Source organism: Alosa sapidissima, chromosome 20 (assembly GCF_018492685.1).
Source record: "Alosa sapidissima isolate fAloSap1 chromosome 20, fAloSap1.pri, whole genome shotgun sequence".
Classification (NCBI taxonomy): domain Eukaryota; kingdom Metazoa; phylum Chordata; class Actinopteri; order Clupeiformes; family Clupeidae; genus Alosa; species Alosa sapidissima.
In genome coordinates, this window is record NC_055976.1 from 6905847 (window position 1) to 6923346 (window position 17500).

Sequence of the window (17500 nt, forward strand, 5' to 3'; positions counted from 1 at the left end):
TAGACGCCTGCTTCTTGATGGGAAGTGGGGCGACTGCGGCTCTCCCAGCGGTGGCCATTAGCCGACACTCCCGGCGCCAGGTTGACCCTCACCAGAGCCCCTAAATTACCTCACCTTGACCAGGCCTGGGTGGAGGGAGGGCCGACGTTTTTTTTTTTTTGTCAGCTCACCAGTACGGTATTGATTTCTCCTGGTTATATATCAGGTCACACGTAAAAGCCTAGACGGCAAAGGTAATAGGCTCTCCCCAGAAACAACAGTTGTTCTGTGTTTGGCGCACGCGCGTCCCACATGAGAAGGTCAAATCGTCTGTTTTGACTGGCTTTTACTCCGGGGCGCCGCAATGTTGAACTGTCGGAGCATTAAAGACCGTGCGGCTTTAATTTGATGAGAACCAAAAGCAGAGTTCATAACTCGATGTCAAAAGCAATCAGGCTCCAGCACGAGCCGAAGGAGCGGTTTTTGCACACACCGCGGTGCTCGGCATGCATGACTATCACGGCACGTCCCGCAGTACACCGCGTTTCCCATCAAGATGAAGATGAATTGTTTGTTTTCATTCCGCTGTTTCAGAGAGGTCAAACATTTTGTGACCGATTCTCACAATTATGCCGATGATGACACGTGGTAATTGAACTAGCCTCTTGACGTCTCCGTGGTAATGGGCTACACTTCACAGCTCAACTGTGTTGTGTGCTGTGGCCAGTTTCCACGCTCGGTTAATGAGGGATTGAAAACAGGTTACGTTTCCCATTTGTTTTCCCCATTGTTAAAAAGGAATCTCACCTTGTTTCTGCTGAGCCTGAAACCCCGGCGTTGTTACTAAAATAAATAAAAATAAAAAAACAAACAAAAAAAGTGTGCGGTAAAAAATAGCACACAGAGACCCTTGTGGGTTGGGCTCAGGCTGGTGTGTGTGTGTGTGTGTCTGTGTGTGTGTGTCTGTGTGTGTGTGTGTGTGTGTGTGTGTGTGTGTGTGCGCGCGTGCCCAGACTTAGCTCAGCTGCGCGGCCTCTGCCTCCTCTCTGACTGCACGGTGCCTCCGCTGGGACTCTGGGGGGAAGCCGCGTGGCTGCAGCTGTGTGCCCACTGGCACTGATGACAGCAGCGGCAGAGGGACAGAGGGTGTGGCCGAATGAAGCGTTCACTCCAGGCCTCCCGTCTGCCTGCCATCACAGGAGGGGACAGAAACGGAGAGAGGGAAAGAGAAAGAGAGAGAGAGAGAGAGAGAGAGAGAGCAAACAAACTCCCCATCGTCCCTCCTCCTGGCCCCCACTTCTATCTCACTCTTTCGTTCTCTTTTTCCTTCCAGCGATAATCATTTCTTCCTCCCGTTTCTTCCCTCCCACTGGCGGTGGGGTTTTTGGCTGTGAAAGGCTGATAATCGGGGCTGTGATCGGCGAGGCAGAAAGGCCACTATTGTGCACGAGCTCCGAACCCCCTCTCCTCGCGTGGCCTCGGCGTGGAGTGGACGTGCTGCTGTGCACACCACGACTCGGGAAAACTCCGCGCTCCGGCTACCTGAGACGCGTTTCACGTTAGCCGCCGCGTTAAACTCTCCTCTGTCGGCCTCCTCGTGGTTGTGTGCGGAGATCTCTCAGTGTCGCACAGGGGGCTGTAATCACTTGAGCTCTTTGAGGTATTCGCCCTTTTGCGGGCGCCGACTCCACAGCGAAGGGAAATGCAATAGACTTGTTCGGGGAAACCAAGACAAGTGGAGTGACATTCAACGTAATACCGTGTCTGTGGCCTTTCGGCAAAGTTGTGATAAACAGGAGAGCAGAATAAACCTTGAATGTGGCTGGCGATGGAGAGGCCCTCCAAAAGTGTCACGAGGGATTTGCTCCTCGCCTGGAGGCATTAATAAGAAAAGTCTCAAAATACGACTGAAGTAATAAATATTCATTATACGGTCATTATGATCCTGACATTATCAATCTGCTCCCAATTATCCATGCGAGGGTAGCTAAAATGATACGCTATTATCTCTCATTTTGGAATGCCGTCGTTTTCAAAGGCTGTTCAAATATTATACTCGAGCTGAAAAGATGGTGTGGACGTGAGGGGCAGTGCTCACTCTGGTGGAGTCGATACTGGCGTCCAGGGCTTTTATGGTTGCCCTGGGAACACTTCCCTGTTGGAGAGTGCGATGGGGCAGGAGCGGCAGCTGGCCCCCCCAGTGCGTGAAGCGGGGCTCCAGTCCCATGATGTTTGTCCATAAGGTCCGTGTACATTTGGCGTGAAACGCTGATTTCGTCATGTTGACCGACAAGCTTAGTGCGGTGGAATTATCTCTGGCAAAGAGAGCCTGCTTTCAAGGAAATCAGCTTTAAAACACACACACACACACACACACACACACACACACACACACACACACACACAGCGTGCAGGATTTTGTTGTGTGATTTATTGGGTGCTAGCATGTGGCTGCTGCTAACTGCTAGCTGCCACTGTCACCAGCAGCAGCAGCAGCACTGTGTGTTGCTCAGCTTCCCACTAAAGGATGATGGATGAGGAAGGGGGCAGGCCCTGTCCGTCGATAAAGCACATGCCCATTCCCAGATGCCACAGCAATGAGCTGCGCTCCCCACCCACCCCCTCCTCTCTGAGGCATACTAATAGAGCCTGGTAGATGGCTCAGAGCACACAGACAGAGCCAGCATAAATGTCAAATATTGACACATGCTGTAAGTGCCTCAGGGGCTCCCGTCCAGATTTGGTGGGTTAGCTTTAGCCTGTTAGCCTTTTGTCGGTTATGAGGCGTTCAGTTCAATTCAGCTCATCTGCATTGATTTTCCAGACGCCTTGGGATGTGATACACAGCGGAAGGCATGGGGGTGATATCCATATGTTGATGGTGCCGTGAGAGAGCACAGGCCAAGAGCCGTGCATCTCCAATAAGGCCTGAGTAATTCAACCATGGCCTGTTATGGGGCGAGGGAATGCTATTCCTTTCAGAGTCACCAAAGAGGACTGTTCTGGTTTTATGAAAAATCAATAGCAATGATGTAATCTGCAATCCATGTTCCACTGTGAAGAGCGAAGAGAGTAGTTACAGCTGCATAACTTAGCCAGATAATGAAGCAGAATGTCACACCATTTCTCTGGCACATATAGGGCAAGTTTTATTTTTTAAAGCTGAGTGGAATTTCAGCAATGGCTTTGAATTTAATTGAAAATCTAACATGCCATAACGTTAAATTAAAACAGGGCTGTTTGTACAGCAACACAACAGGATGATGAAATTGCACTGTGACTCACCAGTGACACTGAGATGTTTGGAGCTGCAGCAAGTCCATTTCAGCATTCAGAGCATTTTTTTCCACACGCAAAGCCTTGGCCTGCTGTGAATACTCCCAAGGGACAATGGCACTCAGTGCAGAATATTAAGAGCCCTGACTTTCGGTGCTTTCTTCAGGCACGCTCTTTTATCACCAAACCCCAAAGCTCACATTACATATTACAGTGTAGTGCTCTATCTACAGTATATATAGATAGTATATACTGTCTCCTCGTCTAATTACATACAATATATGGTAATAGGCCCAAGGACAAACAAGCCATTCAGGTACATTATTAATGCTAATACTGTTTGGACTGTACAATTTCCATTTGATTTAGTTCTGCCTCATATACTTATACTTAATTGTTAAGAATACACACTGTCAGCCGTGGCCATCAGCCGTGGCCTACTGGTTAGCGCTTCAGACTTGTGACCGGAGGGTTGCCGGTTCGAACCCCGACCAGTAGAAAGCGGCTGAAGTGCCCTTGAGCAAGGCACCTAACCCCTCACTGCTCCCCGAGCGCCGCTGTTGTTGCAGGCAGCTCACTGCGCCGGGATTAGTGTGTGCTTCACTGTGTGCTGAGTGTGTTTCACTAATTCATGGATTGGGATAAATGCAGAGAGCAAATTTCCCTCAAGGGATCAAAAGAGTATGTATACTTATACTTACTTGTCCCCCCAACATAAATACACACACAGACACCTTTGTACTGTACACTGTCAATAAGATAAAGGTGTGTGTGTGTGTGTATGTAGGTTTATGTGTGTATGGAGGTACCTTTGTGTGTTTGTGTGTCTGTGCCTGGGTTCCTGCGTGTGTGTGTGTGTGTGTGTGTGTGTGTGTGTGTCCTCTCTGCTTGTGGTAAAGCCAGGCTGCTTCCACAGCAGGGGATGATTCCACACAAGACGGAAAGGGATAACGGTGCAATCCCACTCTCCCTGCCATTGTGCTTCCCTCTCCATCTCTAATGTGTGGCAGTGAGCGAAGGCAGCGCGCCTATTTTGGGCTGCTGTTTGTATAGTGTGTCCGCTCGAATTAGTGGGAGCATGTGTGTGCTCTGTCCCCCGGGGCCTGTTATCACTGCAGCCAGGGTCTGCTAAGTGGACCCAGAGACGTCCCCGTGTGGCCAGGGCTAACGCCACCAATCTGCGTCCCACCGGGAGGAATGTTTGTTTAACAGAAATCAAACATTTGCCTCTTAATGCACAAGCACATACCCCCCCACCCCACTGCCCCCAAACCTGAACACGGATCTCCGACCCTTCTTCCTTCTCAGCCTGGTGGGGCAATTATGCATATGAGAATGAGGAGAAGAGAGAGAGGGATGGAGAGAGAGGGAGAGAGAGAGGCAATCCATTTTTAAACGTTATTTCAAGGAATGTGATGCTGGTCTGATGTTTCGCACGTCGACTCGAGCATGAGTCTATTTCAGAGGCAATTTTTTCCCCAGCTCGCTAAAATAAGATGTGTTGTAACAGTGCTATTCTCAGCTAGAAGGGAGGGAGGGAGGGAGAGGGCTGCAGTATCCTGTGCTCACTGCATGTGGTGCCTAATGAGGATGAGTCGAGTGTATGCATGGGTGGCTGAGTGGGAGTGTGACTTGTGTGTGTGTGTGTGTGTGTTTGCGCATGCGCAAACATGAGAGTGGTGGTTGTGTGTGAGAGAAAGAACAGCAGCAATGGCCCAAAGGTATTTCTCTCTGCATCTCGTGGTACATGAGTGGGAGAGCGCCTGCCTAGAGATGTGTTTGCCATTTACTCTCTCTCTCTCTCTCTCTCTCTCTCTCTCTCTCTCTCTCGTTCTGTCAGCGCACACGTGTGTGTGTGTGTGTGTGTGTGTGTTTCTACCTCTCACTAAAAGTAAGCCTGTGCCTCTGTGTGTGTGTTTATCTGTGTTTTGGGATGTATTTGTGTTTGCTATGCACTCATAAATAGTATTGAAAAGTGTTGCATTTCAACAGCCACTGGGATGTAGTATTTGCTTATTGACTACGTTCAGTTTACCTGCCTTTACTTACAATGTTGAATATTCCTGCACAATTCCCTAGGCCACAATGAAATAAATAAATAAGTGAATGCATTCACTGTAAGCTCGCTTGAGAAACAGAGATTTGCTTTTTTGCCTTCCCTTGTCTCCCCCTCTACCTTCCCTCACTGCCTCTCCTCCTGTCTTTTTTCTCACTCCCTCCCTCTCCCCCTCCCTTTCTCTTTCTCTCTCTCTCTCTTTCTCTCTCTCTCTCTCTCTCTCTCTCTCTCTCTCTCTCTCTCTCTCTCTCTCTCTCTCTCTCTCTCTCTCCTCTGTCTTCCTCTCTCATGCACTTGGGCATCCCTCTGTGGTCATTCCTGCAGTTGTTTCCTTGAAATCCCCTCCGGCGTTTGTGTGCTTCTGATAATTTGTCTGTCACAAATTTAACTGCCCAGTGTACAAGGGGGATGTGGGGGAGTGTGTATGTATGTGTGGGAGAGTGTGTGTGTGTGGGAGAGGCAGGGGAGGGGGGTGTTTCTTAGCAGCTAACTCTGTGATGCTCTGTCCCATCTGGCTGTCAGAGCTGTGGCTCAGCCCAGAATAGAAGCCTTCCATCCTTTCACATTTCATGGCTGAATTGCTGTATTTGTGCACAACTGTAGATTTCTGCCACCGCTGCCTCTTCCTCTGTCTCTGCCTCTCTCTCTCTTCCTCTTCCTCCATTTCTACCTCTCTTCCTCTTCCTCCATCTCTACCTCTCTTCCTCCATCTCTACCTCTCTTCCTCTTCCTCCATATCTACCTCTCTTCCTCTTCCTCCATCTCTACCTCTCTTCCTCTTCCTCCATCTCTACCTCTCTTCCTCCATCTCTACCTCTCTTCCTCTTCCTCCATCTCTACCTCTCTTCCTCTGCCTCAGTCTTCCCTCTCACAAAATTGGACTCAAGCTCACACAGCACGCTGCTTAAGAAACCGTACATGTTTTGTTTTTTTCCCGTTTTCTTCTCTGAATTCCTTTTGCAGGATGTGTTCGTGCTTGGGTCATCGGGGAGATGGTGGGTGTCTAATTTGGACAGAAATAGGGGAAGGGATGAGGCTGCTGTCCTCGTGTCAACCCAGCTGGGGCTGATGCAGCTGCATGTGTCTGTGTCATTTTTTCATCCTCCACTCCACACCACCCCACCCTGCCATTGCCCGATTCTTGGTGTGTGTGTGTGTGTGTGTGTGTGTGTGTGTGTGTGTGTGTGCGTGCCTGTCTGCATCTGAGTAAACAGAGGAAATAATTTATACTCTGCACACTGCGCGAATCCATTTGTGTGTGAAGTGCTGGAGAAAATCGGAAAACATTTGAACGGGTGTTGCATCTAATGAGATTAGGGGCACGAGCGCACGTAGACGTCGACACCGAGATAAACAGTGATAACCCACGCACACACACACACACACACACACACACACAGACACACACACACAGACACACACACACACACACACACACACACACACACACAGACACACACACACACACACACACACACACACACACACAGACACACACACACAGACACACACACACACACATATACAAATACAAATATAAACACAGACAGGCACATCCCACTCCCCACCCCACCCACCTCCCCGTAATCAGAAGATAGGCACGAGTCACGCCTTAGTGGCACCTTGGTGCGATGTGGAGCGCTATCGTGTCCATCTGCGTGTCTCTGTCATTACGCTTTAGAGTGCAGGAGAGGAGCCGAGGAGGAGGCTGAGCTCCCGCAGTGCTGTGCTGGAGGAGAGCGAGGCTTCCTCGCACTCAAGTGTCCTTAGCGTCAGGGCTACGTGCGCCGCTACCTCCACCGCCACCTCCACCTCCATCACCGGAGCAGCCAGTCACAGAAAGGAGTCTTGCCCAGGCAGGGTTGGCAGAGATGCCCTGCGGGCAGGAGGAGGGGGTGGTGTCGGAGGGTGAGGATGAGGAGAAGATGAAGGTGTGGATAGGTGATTAAAGCGGAGTTGGCATGGAGTCAGTGGAGAGGAGTGGAGCGGAGGTGGTGAGGTGTGTGTGTGTGTGTGTGTGTGTCTGTCTGTCTGTCTGTCTGTCTGTCTGTCTGTCTGTCTGTCTGTTTGGTACTGATCAGCTACATACTTACCTGTGAGAGTATGATGTGGTTGTGGTCCTGTTTCTGTGGCATCTGTGTATATGTGTGTATGCGCACGTGCGTATGTGTGTGTGTGTGTGTGTCTGTGTGTGTGTGTGTGTGTGTGCCGCCACTATTGACTTGTGGTTGTCACACTGTGATTAGTGGGAGATATCACACTCGCGGGGTCCAAGGCGCCCATCGATCCTGGAACCTCTGCTCTGTCGATCAGGTCATTTTTAGCCTGGCCGCGCTTTCCCCCCACGGACCCTGCTTATCTGGCCAAGGCTGCGGCTTCCAGCAGCTGCTCCATCTCTCAGCTCCAGCCAGCGGGCGAATGACAGAGATAGAGAGAGAGAGAGAGAGAGAGAGAGAGAGAGAGAAGGAGAGATATAGAGAGAGAAGGAGAGAAAGAGAAAGAGAGAGAAGGAGAGATAGAGAGTAGGAGAGAGAGAGAAATAGAGAGAGACTCAAATGAAGGGGGCCAGGATGGACGAACGGCCTCAAAGGCATATTGTGTGTGTGTGTGTGTGCACGCTTAGATATGGATGCCATTAAAGTCCAAGTGACTTTCAACAGCTGTGCCTGTGCAATAGCTTCTTAGTGGATGGAGTCGGTGAGATAATATGCAGCTAGCAGCATGAAAGGCTCCTATGTGTGCCCGTGCTAATGTGTGTTAGCATGTGTACAGTAAATGTGCATAAAGGCATTTGAAAGCATTATTTCCAACATGAGCTTGCTCTCAGAAAAGAGCATTTTTTAATGCATAATCCCCGGTGAACACCTGTGTATTTGTGTGTGTGTGTGTGTGTGTGTGTGTGTGTGTGTGTGTGTGTGTGTGTGTGTGTGTGTGTGTGTGTGTGTGTGTGTGTGTGTGTATGCCGTGCTGTGCAGAGTAAACATGCAGTCCCTCGCAAACCTGCAACTAGCAATCAGCGGCCGGCCAGCACAGCATGCTTGTGTGTTTACAACGATTCAGATGTGTGTGCTGACCTATTTGGGCCATCTGATGTCAGGTTTCATTGTCCATGCTAAAGCATGTGTGGTGGGAGAGAGCATGTCAGCTGTTGCTTAATCCCCCGGCTCATTCCACCAGCAGGCTCGCCTCCCTCAGTCCCAGAGAGAGCAGCCAGAGCCTGATAGTCTATGGCACTGTCACCGCTTTCAAAAGGGGGGGGGGGGGGGTCTGCAATTTCTTTGTAATACCAGCGGAATCGATTCGAATCTGGCAAGCCTGTAATCTAAATGGGAAGTCTTAATAACACACTGGAAAAACAAGGATATTATAGTCTTTCCAGAGGAAATAGCACGGAGGTCTTGCAGACACAGTCTTCTTGCAAGACTGACTGCCTGACTGCTGTCTAGGAAAGGAATGAATCTCAGAGCCATGCTAATACACAGCCTGCCACGCTGACTGACAATGTGCTATATCACATGTATGATCCTGCAATGTACTGTAACTATGGATACCGCGCTGTTTCGAGTCACGCTGTCTTGAAGTGGGGGATCTGAAGCCGCCTCTCTGTTTTTGACCTACAGTCTCTCGCACAGCTAAAGCGCTGACAGGAAGTGACATCAGAAAGCGCGCGGCCCACGGGCTGACAGGAAGAGACTTTGGAATGGAGAGGAGGCGAGCGCTCTCATGGGTGTGTGACACATCCACACTGCTTCTGTCGCCTCGGTATCCTCCTCGCACCACAATGAGATGCAAAATGGAAATTAGCATAAAAAGACCCAGTGGTGTCGTGAAAAGCAAGGGTGCTATAATGACTCTGTAATGAGACACGATCCTGCAGAGGAATACCTTTCACACACACATACCCACACACACACACACACACACACACACATACACACACACACACAAAAACATGCACATACACAGACAAATGCATACACTAACACCCACTTACACTTTCACTTGCACACACACACGGACATATGCACACACACACACACACACACACACTCACACACACCTGAACAAACCTCACACACCCTCACACATTCATACTCAAGCCCACACACTCACACACACACACACACACACACATTATCCCACACACCCCATTTTGCAGGCAGCTCTAGTAAGACTTGAGGGATTTAATGGCTGTGTGGGTAAGATGACTGAGGGGAGGGAGCCTCGAGTGCACTGCTGCTGCTGCTGCTGCTCATGCTAGCGCCCTGGCGACGGCGATGCCTCTGAAGGACTAATCGGCTGTGGGAGAGCCGGCGTAGTGGGCCCGGCGCTGGAGAGCCGGAGCTTACCAGGCCCCCCGCGTCACCGCCGCGGCCCCGCACGCTCCGCTATCTCTCCAGAGGCCGCCTGCCAGAGGCTCAGCGGAACCAGTCTCATGACACGCCGCTGCCCGCTTACATTATGGACTGCCGGAATATCATACCGCTCGAAAATGAGCTCCCTGGGAACGTCGGTTACGAAAAAAAAGGCAGAGATAACCAGAAAATCGCTCCTCCACTCGCACTTTGAAGAGTAATGTGGAGATGATGGACACAATAGTGGCCCGGATAGCAAGTCCCAGCGGAAATGTAAGAGTGATCGCATTGATTTGGGAAGGTGTTGAAGGACAGGGAAGGTTAACTCCTCTATATGTTGTTTGTTCTTTTTGACGTGGGCTGGTCTGTCTGCATTTCGTAGATCATCTCCATAACAGTCGTCTAGCGAATCCCAGTACAGAGCTTCAGAACACATGCATTGTGGGGGAAAAAACACACACAAGGATAGGCGGCAGCCTTGATTCAGATCACGTGACTATCCACTCCATCCACTCGCCACCCACGGCAAACATAGTAGCCTGGGTGTCCTCCCTGTTCCAATCAAAGAGGGTAGGAGCCCCCACAAACAGATCGAATCACACAATCGTGAAATTGATTCGAGGGGGTCATAGTTCTGTGCTTGCTGTTGGCCTGACAGGTTTAGGCTGTAATCTGTGGCTCAGGGAGGCTATAGTGCAGTGTGAAGAGGTGGTAATCTCCTCACCCCAGTCTTCCCCTCCACCCGGAGTGAGGGAGCCATTGTTGTGGCGCTGGTCAAGGCACAAGGTCAGTGTTTTTATATCTGTAGTGAGTTATCCCCTGCTTGCACCAATCGGAGCATCTGCTATGCAGGCATTTAACTAGTGTCTTGAGAGGGGCAGGCGGTCGAGGTCGACAAAGCACAGAAGAGCGGCGTTTGAGTGGGGCCAAATGAATGATTACCTCCGAGCCCCTGTCATAATTCACAATGACCTCAATCTGCCACTAAAGCTGCTCGGTGATGGATATGCTCACTGTTTAGGTGCCAGGCTCTCGCGTCAAGCATAGTTAGATAGAGTCGGTGCTATCTGTTTCCGCCATAAAGCAAAAACAAACCCCAGGATAGATCAATGTCACTCCAGACTGCCAACCTATAGTGGAGATTAAATTGCTCCAGGATTGAGTCTGTGAACTGTTTCCCTTGAACTTGGAATGATTCCCTTCAGAATCATTTGGTTCTCCAATTAAGTGGCTATCTCACTGATCCACCAAACATGGCAAAAAGAGAGGCTTAATAATGATAGTTACACAGGATTATAGGAGACACAATTCAAATCACATTTTTTCATTTTTGACTGGTTCTATCAGTCAAGTCACCCAAAATACAACAGTGACAACAAGACCTAAAATTCAACTGAAATTATTGCAGTAAAATTCAAAAGCCTCTCATCGCAATCAAGTTCATCTCTTCCATCATTCCAAATGAGTATATCTGTTGGCATAGTAAAAGCTTGTGTTTAGCTTTTTTTTCTGTCTGTTTTTTTCCATGATAACATTAAACAATAGTAAACACTTAGTCATGTTTCAACCCCCATGCTGCTTGGGCATGTGGCAAATCTTATTGTGTGTTGGGCATTTTCTGGCTTCAACTGTGAGCCATCTGGCTGGTCAGCGTCCGTAGGAGAGGGGCCAAAACCAAGGCAAAGTTCATTTGCTTGGCAGGAATAAGACAACAAAGGATTTCTGGGGGTGAGATAAAAAGGCGATTTAGACAAACACAAACCCCCCTTTTGGCTGTGAACTTCTCAGGATGTCATTGGAGGATGCCACCAACTGAACGGGGAGCCTGTGTACTGTATCTGGTCATGCAGTGGAATTCTGGGCTAAAAGTCTCGGCAAACCCCGAGTTCTGGGGTTTTGCCTGGTCGCAAGTGCAGTTGGCTTGCATTGATGTTGGGTGGTGGTGGTGGGGGGGGGGGGGGCACAGCTCAGCCATTAAAGGCAAAAGGGGCAGGATTATGCCGCGGCTTTTCGGCCCCGGGGCGGCCATCTTTCATCTCCCAGCCACCCCTGGTAATGCTTTCAAGAGCGGAGCCATCCTTGACATCTGCTTCCTCTCGCTGGGGGACTGGCCGCTGTCCTGCGGAGCGGCCCTGTTTGTGGAGCCGCTCCAAACAGCCCGGCCGAACGGCCTGCCGCCCGCTCCCTCGTTTTCTACTCGCCCTCAGAAGGAGGAGGGAAGAGAGAAAAAAGAAAAAAGAAAAAAGAAACACGGAACACGGAACACGGAACACATCCTCAGATCCCAATCGCCCAGCGATGTCCTACATGGACATAAGGAGCGTGCTGATAGTCATCGCAGTGGCACCGAGAGCTCGCTCAAGCGCTGTTAGTTGCATGTGGTATAGCAAATATAGCTCTTTGGGTGGAGGGAAAAAATCAGGACAGGTCACCACAATCTCTCTTTCCAATCTCCTGACCTCAGAGGAGCTGTCTTCTGAGCAGTGAGCAATCTGCAGAAGTGTGTAAACACAGAGCCGTGCGCAGCGGTCCATTATAGCAAAACAAGAGGACAGATCAATTGTGTCAAATGAGGTGATTGCTGGAGGAGGACAAGGCAGTAAACTTGAAGGAGCGGACATGAAAGCACCTCTCATTTTTACTGCAGAGGTGTGAAAGGAACACGAGGGGTGACATTGTGTACTGAATGTGTGTTGAATGGCTGAGCAAGGACAGTCACAGCACACATTGTGTATTTTGTATACAGTGAGGTGCGCCCTGCGGTATGTTTTGCCTCCTTTGTTGTTTAACGTAGTCTTGTGTGCACCTTTTGTAAACACGATTGTTGTTTCTTCACTGCACCTGCTCAGGGACTGGCTGTTGCAGCGCATTATGAGAATCAGTGTTTATTAGTGTGTGATGCCCTGTCAAGACGGACTAAAATGAGCATCGTGTGCACGTACATTCTCAGGATCATTACTTGGTGTGTGGGTTGCAAATTAAATGACTATTATTACTGAATTGTTTTGTTTTGTAATTGACTATTATTATTTGTTGTTTTTATGTTAAAGCTGCTTAGCTTATCTGTTTTTTTCATAAGATATAGTGTGCACGTGAGTTCTCTTGTTCTCTGCAATAACATGGGAGCTCATTGCAGTGTTACTTCACATGTGTCAAAGTGAGTGGCTTCAAGATATGAGATCTTCAGATATGAAGAGGCATATCAGCTGCAGGCATAATGCATGCACTGCGTTGTACCTACGCACAGTGTAGCAGCTTTCACTGTTGTTTGTAGCAAAAGCAAGCGTGTGGGAGAGAAAGACGAGTCTGGCCACAGAGTCCTATTAAAGCACCATTACAGGCTCATAGCAGGAGAATCAATAGGGGGGGGGGGGGGGTAACATGCCTACTACTGGCACATGTCTGTCTCCCACACGAGTTCCCTACACACGGAGAGTTTTTCTTTCAACATTTACAGTGTGTACATTATGCAAGCTTTTACGTAATGAAACTGTACGTGTTGCATCTGGTCCTTTACATCCACATGATTACACATGACATTCTGTAATATCTGTCCTATATTTTTCTATGCATGGCCATCTGGGCTGCTGTTTTGTCAGATTGCTATGCTGATGATCAGCAAATATTACTTCACATTACTATCCTCATGCACCTGTATTATACATATATTTCGGCAGGTAGATGGGAACTTTGTCATTTAGTCACACAAGCAACAGCTGCCGACATAAAACAAAGCTATAACTTGGTGTGCTGTGGTTTCACAACTGCCCCAAAATAACTTCCTCAGGAATCGGACCTTCACCGTCTTTTCTTTTCTGTGTCCTTTTTGTCTCGGCTTCAGGGCTCTTCCAGAGGGCCATCATCCAGAGCGGCTCTGCCCTGTCAAGCTGGGCCGTCAACTACCAGCCCGTCAAGTACACGCGCATGCTGGCGGAGAAGGTGGGCTGCAACGTGCTGGACACCATGGACATGGTCGACTGCCTGAGGAAGAAGAGCGCCCGCGAGCTGGTGGAGCAGGACATCCAGCCGGCGCGCTACCACGTGGCATTCGGCCCGGTGATCGACGGCGACGTCATCCCCGACGACCCCGAGATCCTGATGGAGCAGGGCGAGTTCCTCAACTACGACATCATGCTGGGCGTCAACCAGGGCGAGGGCCTGCGCTTCGTGGAGAACGTGGTGGACTCGGAGGACGGCGTGTCGGGCAACGACTTTGACTTCTCCGTCTCGGACTTCGTGGACAGCCTGTACGGCTACCCGGAGGGCAAGGACACGCTGCGCGAGACCATCAAGTTCATGTACACGGACTGGGCTGACCGGGACAACCCGGAGACGCGCCGCAAGACGCTGGTGGCGCTCTTCACCGACCACCAGTGGGTGGAGCCCTCAGTGGTGACGGCCGACCTGCACGCGCGCTACGGCTCACCGACCTACTTCTACGCCTTCTACCACCACTGCCAGAGCCTGATGAAGCCTGCCTGGTCGGACGCGGCCCATGGAGACGAGGTGCCCTACGTGTTCGGCATCCCAATGATCGGCCCCACTGACCTGTTCCCTTGCAACTTCTCCAAGAACGACATCATGCTCAGTGCCGTGGTCATGACCTACTGGACTAATTTTGCCAAGACTGGGTGAGTTTGTTTTCTAACGTCTTGTAATCTAGCAAAATGGGCGCATTATAGCATGTCACTCAGCAGAGGATTTTAGAGACTAATTTACATGTATTTTGTAAGAGCTAAGTGACATATTATTTCAGCTGTCATTAGGGTGAAGTCCACAATTCTAATCAAATACTGTTTTTGTCTAATTCAGTAAATAGCCTCTGACAATTCCATAGATTTGTGATGATGGTAATTTTGATATCACGCAGTTTGAGGCACAGCCAGGCAATCGTAATCATTCAGGAAACAAAGCTTGTATTCTTTCAGCTGTGCACACAGAGGGAGAGAGGGAGGTTTGCAGATTTTACCAACTTGTCTGAATTAGAAGTATTCTCATGACAAACATATCTTTGCAAAGATGGAGATGAAAACAATCACTCTTTGACCTTGCAGACTGGCACAAAGGCAATAATCAGATGTTAGACACTAGAACAAAAGACACATTCCTGCATATCTTAAATAAAGCACATTTCATTTTGGAGAACATTTTAAACTTTTAAACTCTAATTATAAACATGAGAGACTAATTAATATAAGATTCAAATGAATAATTATTCTGATTTGTGAACGGTGTGTGTAAACGGTTCTAGCTTTGTTCCAGTCAACAACAGATTGCTTGAGGTGCTCGGGATGTGATTTCATCAGCTGTTGAGCTGAAATATCAACAACCTTCTCTTAGAATCTTAGTCTTGCGGGCATAACAGTGTTTACTTTGTTCATTTTTTAAAATGATATGGTTGGGTAAATGAAAAACTATGTATCTGTGAGTTTGTGTGTTTCCATGTACATGTATGTGTCCTTAATGTCTATTGTGTGTGTGTGTGTGTGTGTGTGTGTGTGTATGTGTGTGTGCGTGTGTGTGTGTGTGTGTGTGTGCGTGCGTGTGTGTGTGCTGGTATAGCAGTTTGCCTATTCATGCAACTACCTTGTGCACATCCTCGATATGGATGTCAGAGTGACTGGGATTGATGATATTCATGGGAATGAAGCCAGAGAGAAATGATCAGTGAAACATATCACACTCTGTCCCACAGCTCCATCGACCCGCACACCTCCCTCTAGTCGATCACTGTTTCCTCCCGTTGTTCCTTTTCCCCTGTTTTTCCTGGCCAGCTCAATTTTACCCAGGGCACAAAGCACTATAGATTTGTATGAGGAGTGCTTGTAATCAGCTCTAACAACACAAATCTAATTTGATGACTGCTGTTACCAGGGAGAAATTGATTGGAGGTAGAGGCTCCCTCAAGTATTTTTTTTTTTTGTGTGTGTGTGTGTTCTTCTACTTGCCATAAAAAAAATCTACCCACGTGACCTCACCCTACAGCCCAGATGAGCACGAGCTGGGTGCTAAAATGCTGTCAGCAAAAGTGGTCCAGATGGACAGGCTCAGTTGTGTTACCCAATATTCAGAGAGGGTTCTGAATGACCCTCTGGCCAAACATCTGTCTGATGCCAGACTCAAAGCTTTTTTGGACGTCTTGTGCTCCCTAAATTTAGATGTGCGAGGCCCTCCATTGGCTCTTGTTGTGTTGTGTCGAGCGGTTCCAAATGATTCTGGGGTCAGGGGACTTTCCACTCCCTGCTGATGGACTTCCAGTCACAGTATTTTAACCGCACAGCTCCTTATCCTCCAAATGAATCCCCCATGGCAGCCCCACATCACTCCACTCGCACTCCAACCTTAAACTTTTCACCTCCTCCCAAAATGGCAGAAGGGATAACAGCGTTGCAGCTCTTTTTGCAGCTCATTAGACAACAAAGGCGAGTGTATTTTTCCCCATGAAAACGCTTTTCCGAAAAAGCCAAAAGCCCACGCGCACACCACTCCTTCCGTGTCCGGCTCCGGCATCCGATGTTGACACAGCCGCTGTGAGCTTTAGTGGCAAGCCTGGCTGCAGTGGCATGGACCAGGGATGGGGGGGGGGGGGGGGCTTTTAAGAATGCAACCTCATCTAGTCCCCTGTGGTCTGGGCATTATTGTAGAGGAGGGATTATGTATGGTCTAGCAGTGGGCAGTGAGCTCGTAAAGAGCCCGGGATTAGATGGCGGGATAATAGGGAGCTCAGAGTGCTGCTCAAAGGGTAATTTTGTGCAGCTGAGAGGAAGGATCGAACCACTGCTGCAGCAGGGAGGGGGCAGAGGAGAAGGTGATGGGGATGGAGGGGTGGAGGGTGTGGAGTGAGGTGGGGGCAGATGGAGTCAACACCATCCCATAACACCCCCCCCCCCCCACACACACACACACACTCACTGACCCGTCCACCTCCGGCACCATTACAGCCCCTCCCCTCTCTTCCCCTCTCCTCCCTTCCCTGTGCAACTGTAGACACAGATTATGACCTCCATCTCAACCAATGAACCCCAGCTGTGTTCGTCGACAGTTCCCACAGCCCGCGTCTTGCCAGGAGCTGGCAGTGTTGTCGAGTCGCCCCCCCCCAACCCCCATACACACACACACATACACGTACACACACACAGACACACACTCTGAGATGGCCTTCCATTCGGCGGGAGTGCGCTTACAGCTAGCTCGCGCTCCATAATGAGCTGACCCAGATTGTAGTTCCTGCCATGGCGCTAAATCGGATACGTGTACTACATTATGTCGAGCTTGTGTTTGCTGCATGTCAACAGCATGTACCATTCCCCAAAGCTGCGTTTTCCTTTTTTTTCCCCCCCATCCCCACCACTCGGCAATTCCACACTGCGTTTTGTGTCGTGCATTATTATCCGTGCTTTTTAAGTCATTGCACTTGGCGAACGCAGGGCATGAAAGCGCAACCCTTCGCTTGAGGGGGGTGCTAGTGTTTCTGATTCAGCCGTGCTAAAACTCTAACCCCATAAAGCGATACTGTGGCTGTTCTCTACAACTTGAGGAGAATCACAGGGGCTGTTTGTCTTCGCTCTTTTCATCCAGGCCAGCAGTGCCTGGTAGGAGGCACTGTGCCATACCCTGCCGAGGTAGTTAGTAAGCAAAGGCATCAGCGAGCGTTTTTTTTTTTTCGCCCAGATTTTCACTTCTTTTTTTATTCCCCCAGCTCTCTTGCGAGCTGTCTCTGAGGAGGTAGAGCACATGCCACTTTTAGAAATGAGCACCCACTGCCACACAACACCTCTCTGAGGAGAATCCAAACACAGACTCTTGAAATTCATGGTTGGCTGCCGAAAAGACG

General features: G+C 49.4%; 1 protein-coding gene across 3 annotated transcripts in view; it reads left to right on the forward strand.

The window, feature by feature from the left end:
* The window catches only part of nlgn3a (neuroligin 3a), a 111954-nt gene that overhangs the window by 88555 nt on the left and 5899 nt on the right, over nucleotides 1-17500 (forward strand). For all 3 annotated transcript variants that reach the window (XM_042074824.1, XM_042074826.1, XM_042074825.1), the window contains one exon: nucleotides 13508-14297. In XM_042074824.1, the coding sequence (XP_041930758.1) occupies nucleotides 13508-14297 (790 nt within the window). The remainder of the gene's footprint in view (nucleotides 1-13507; nucleotides 14298-17500) is intronic.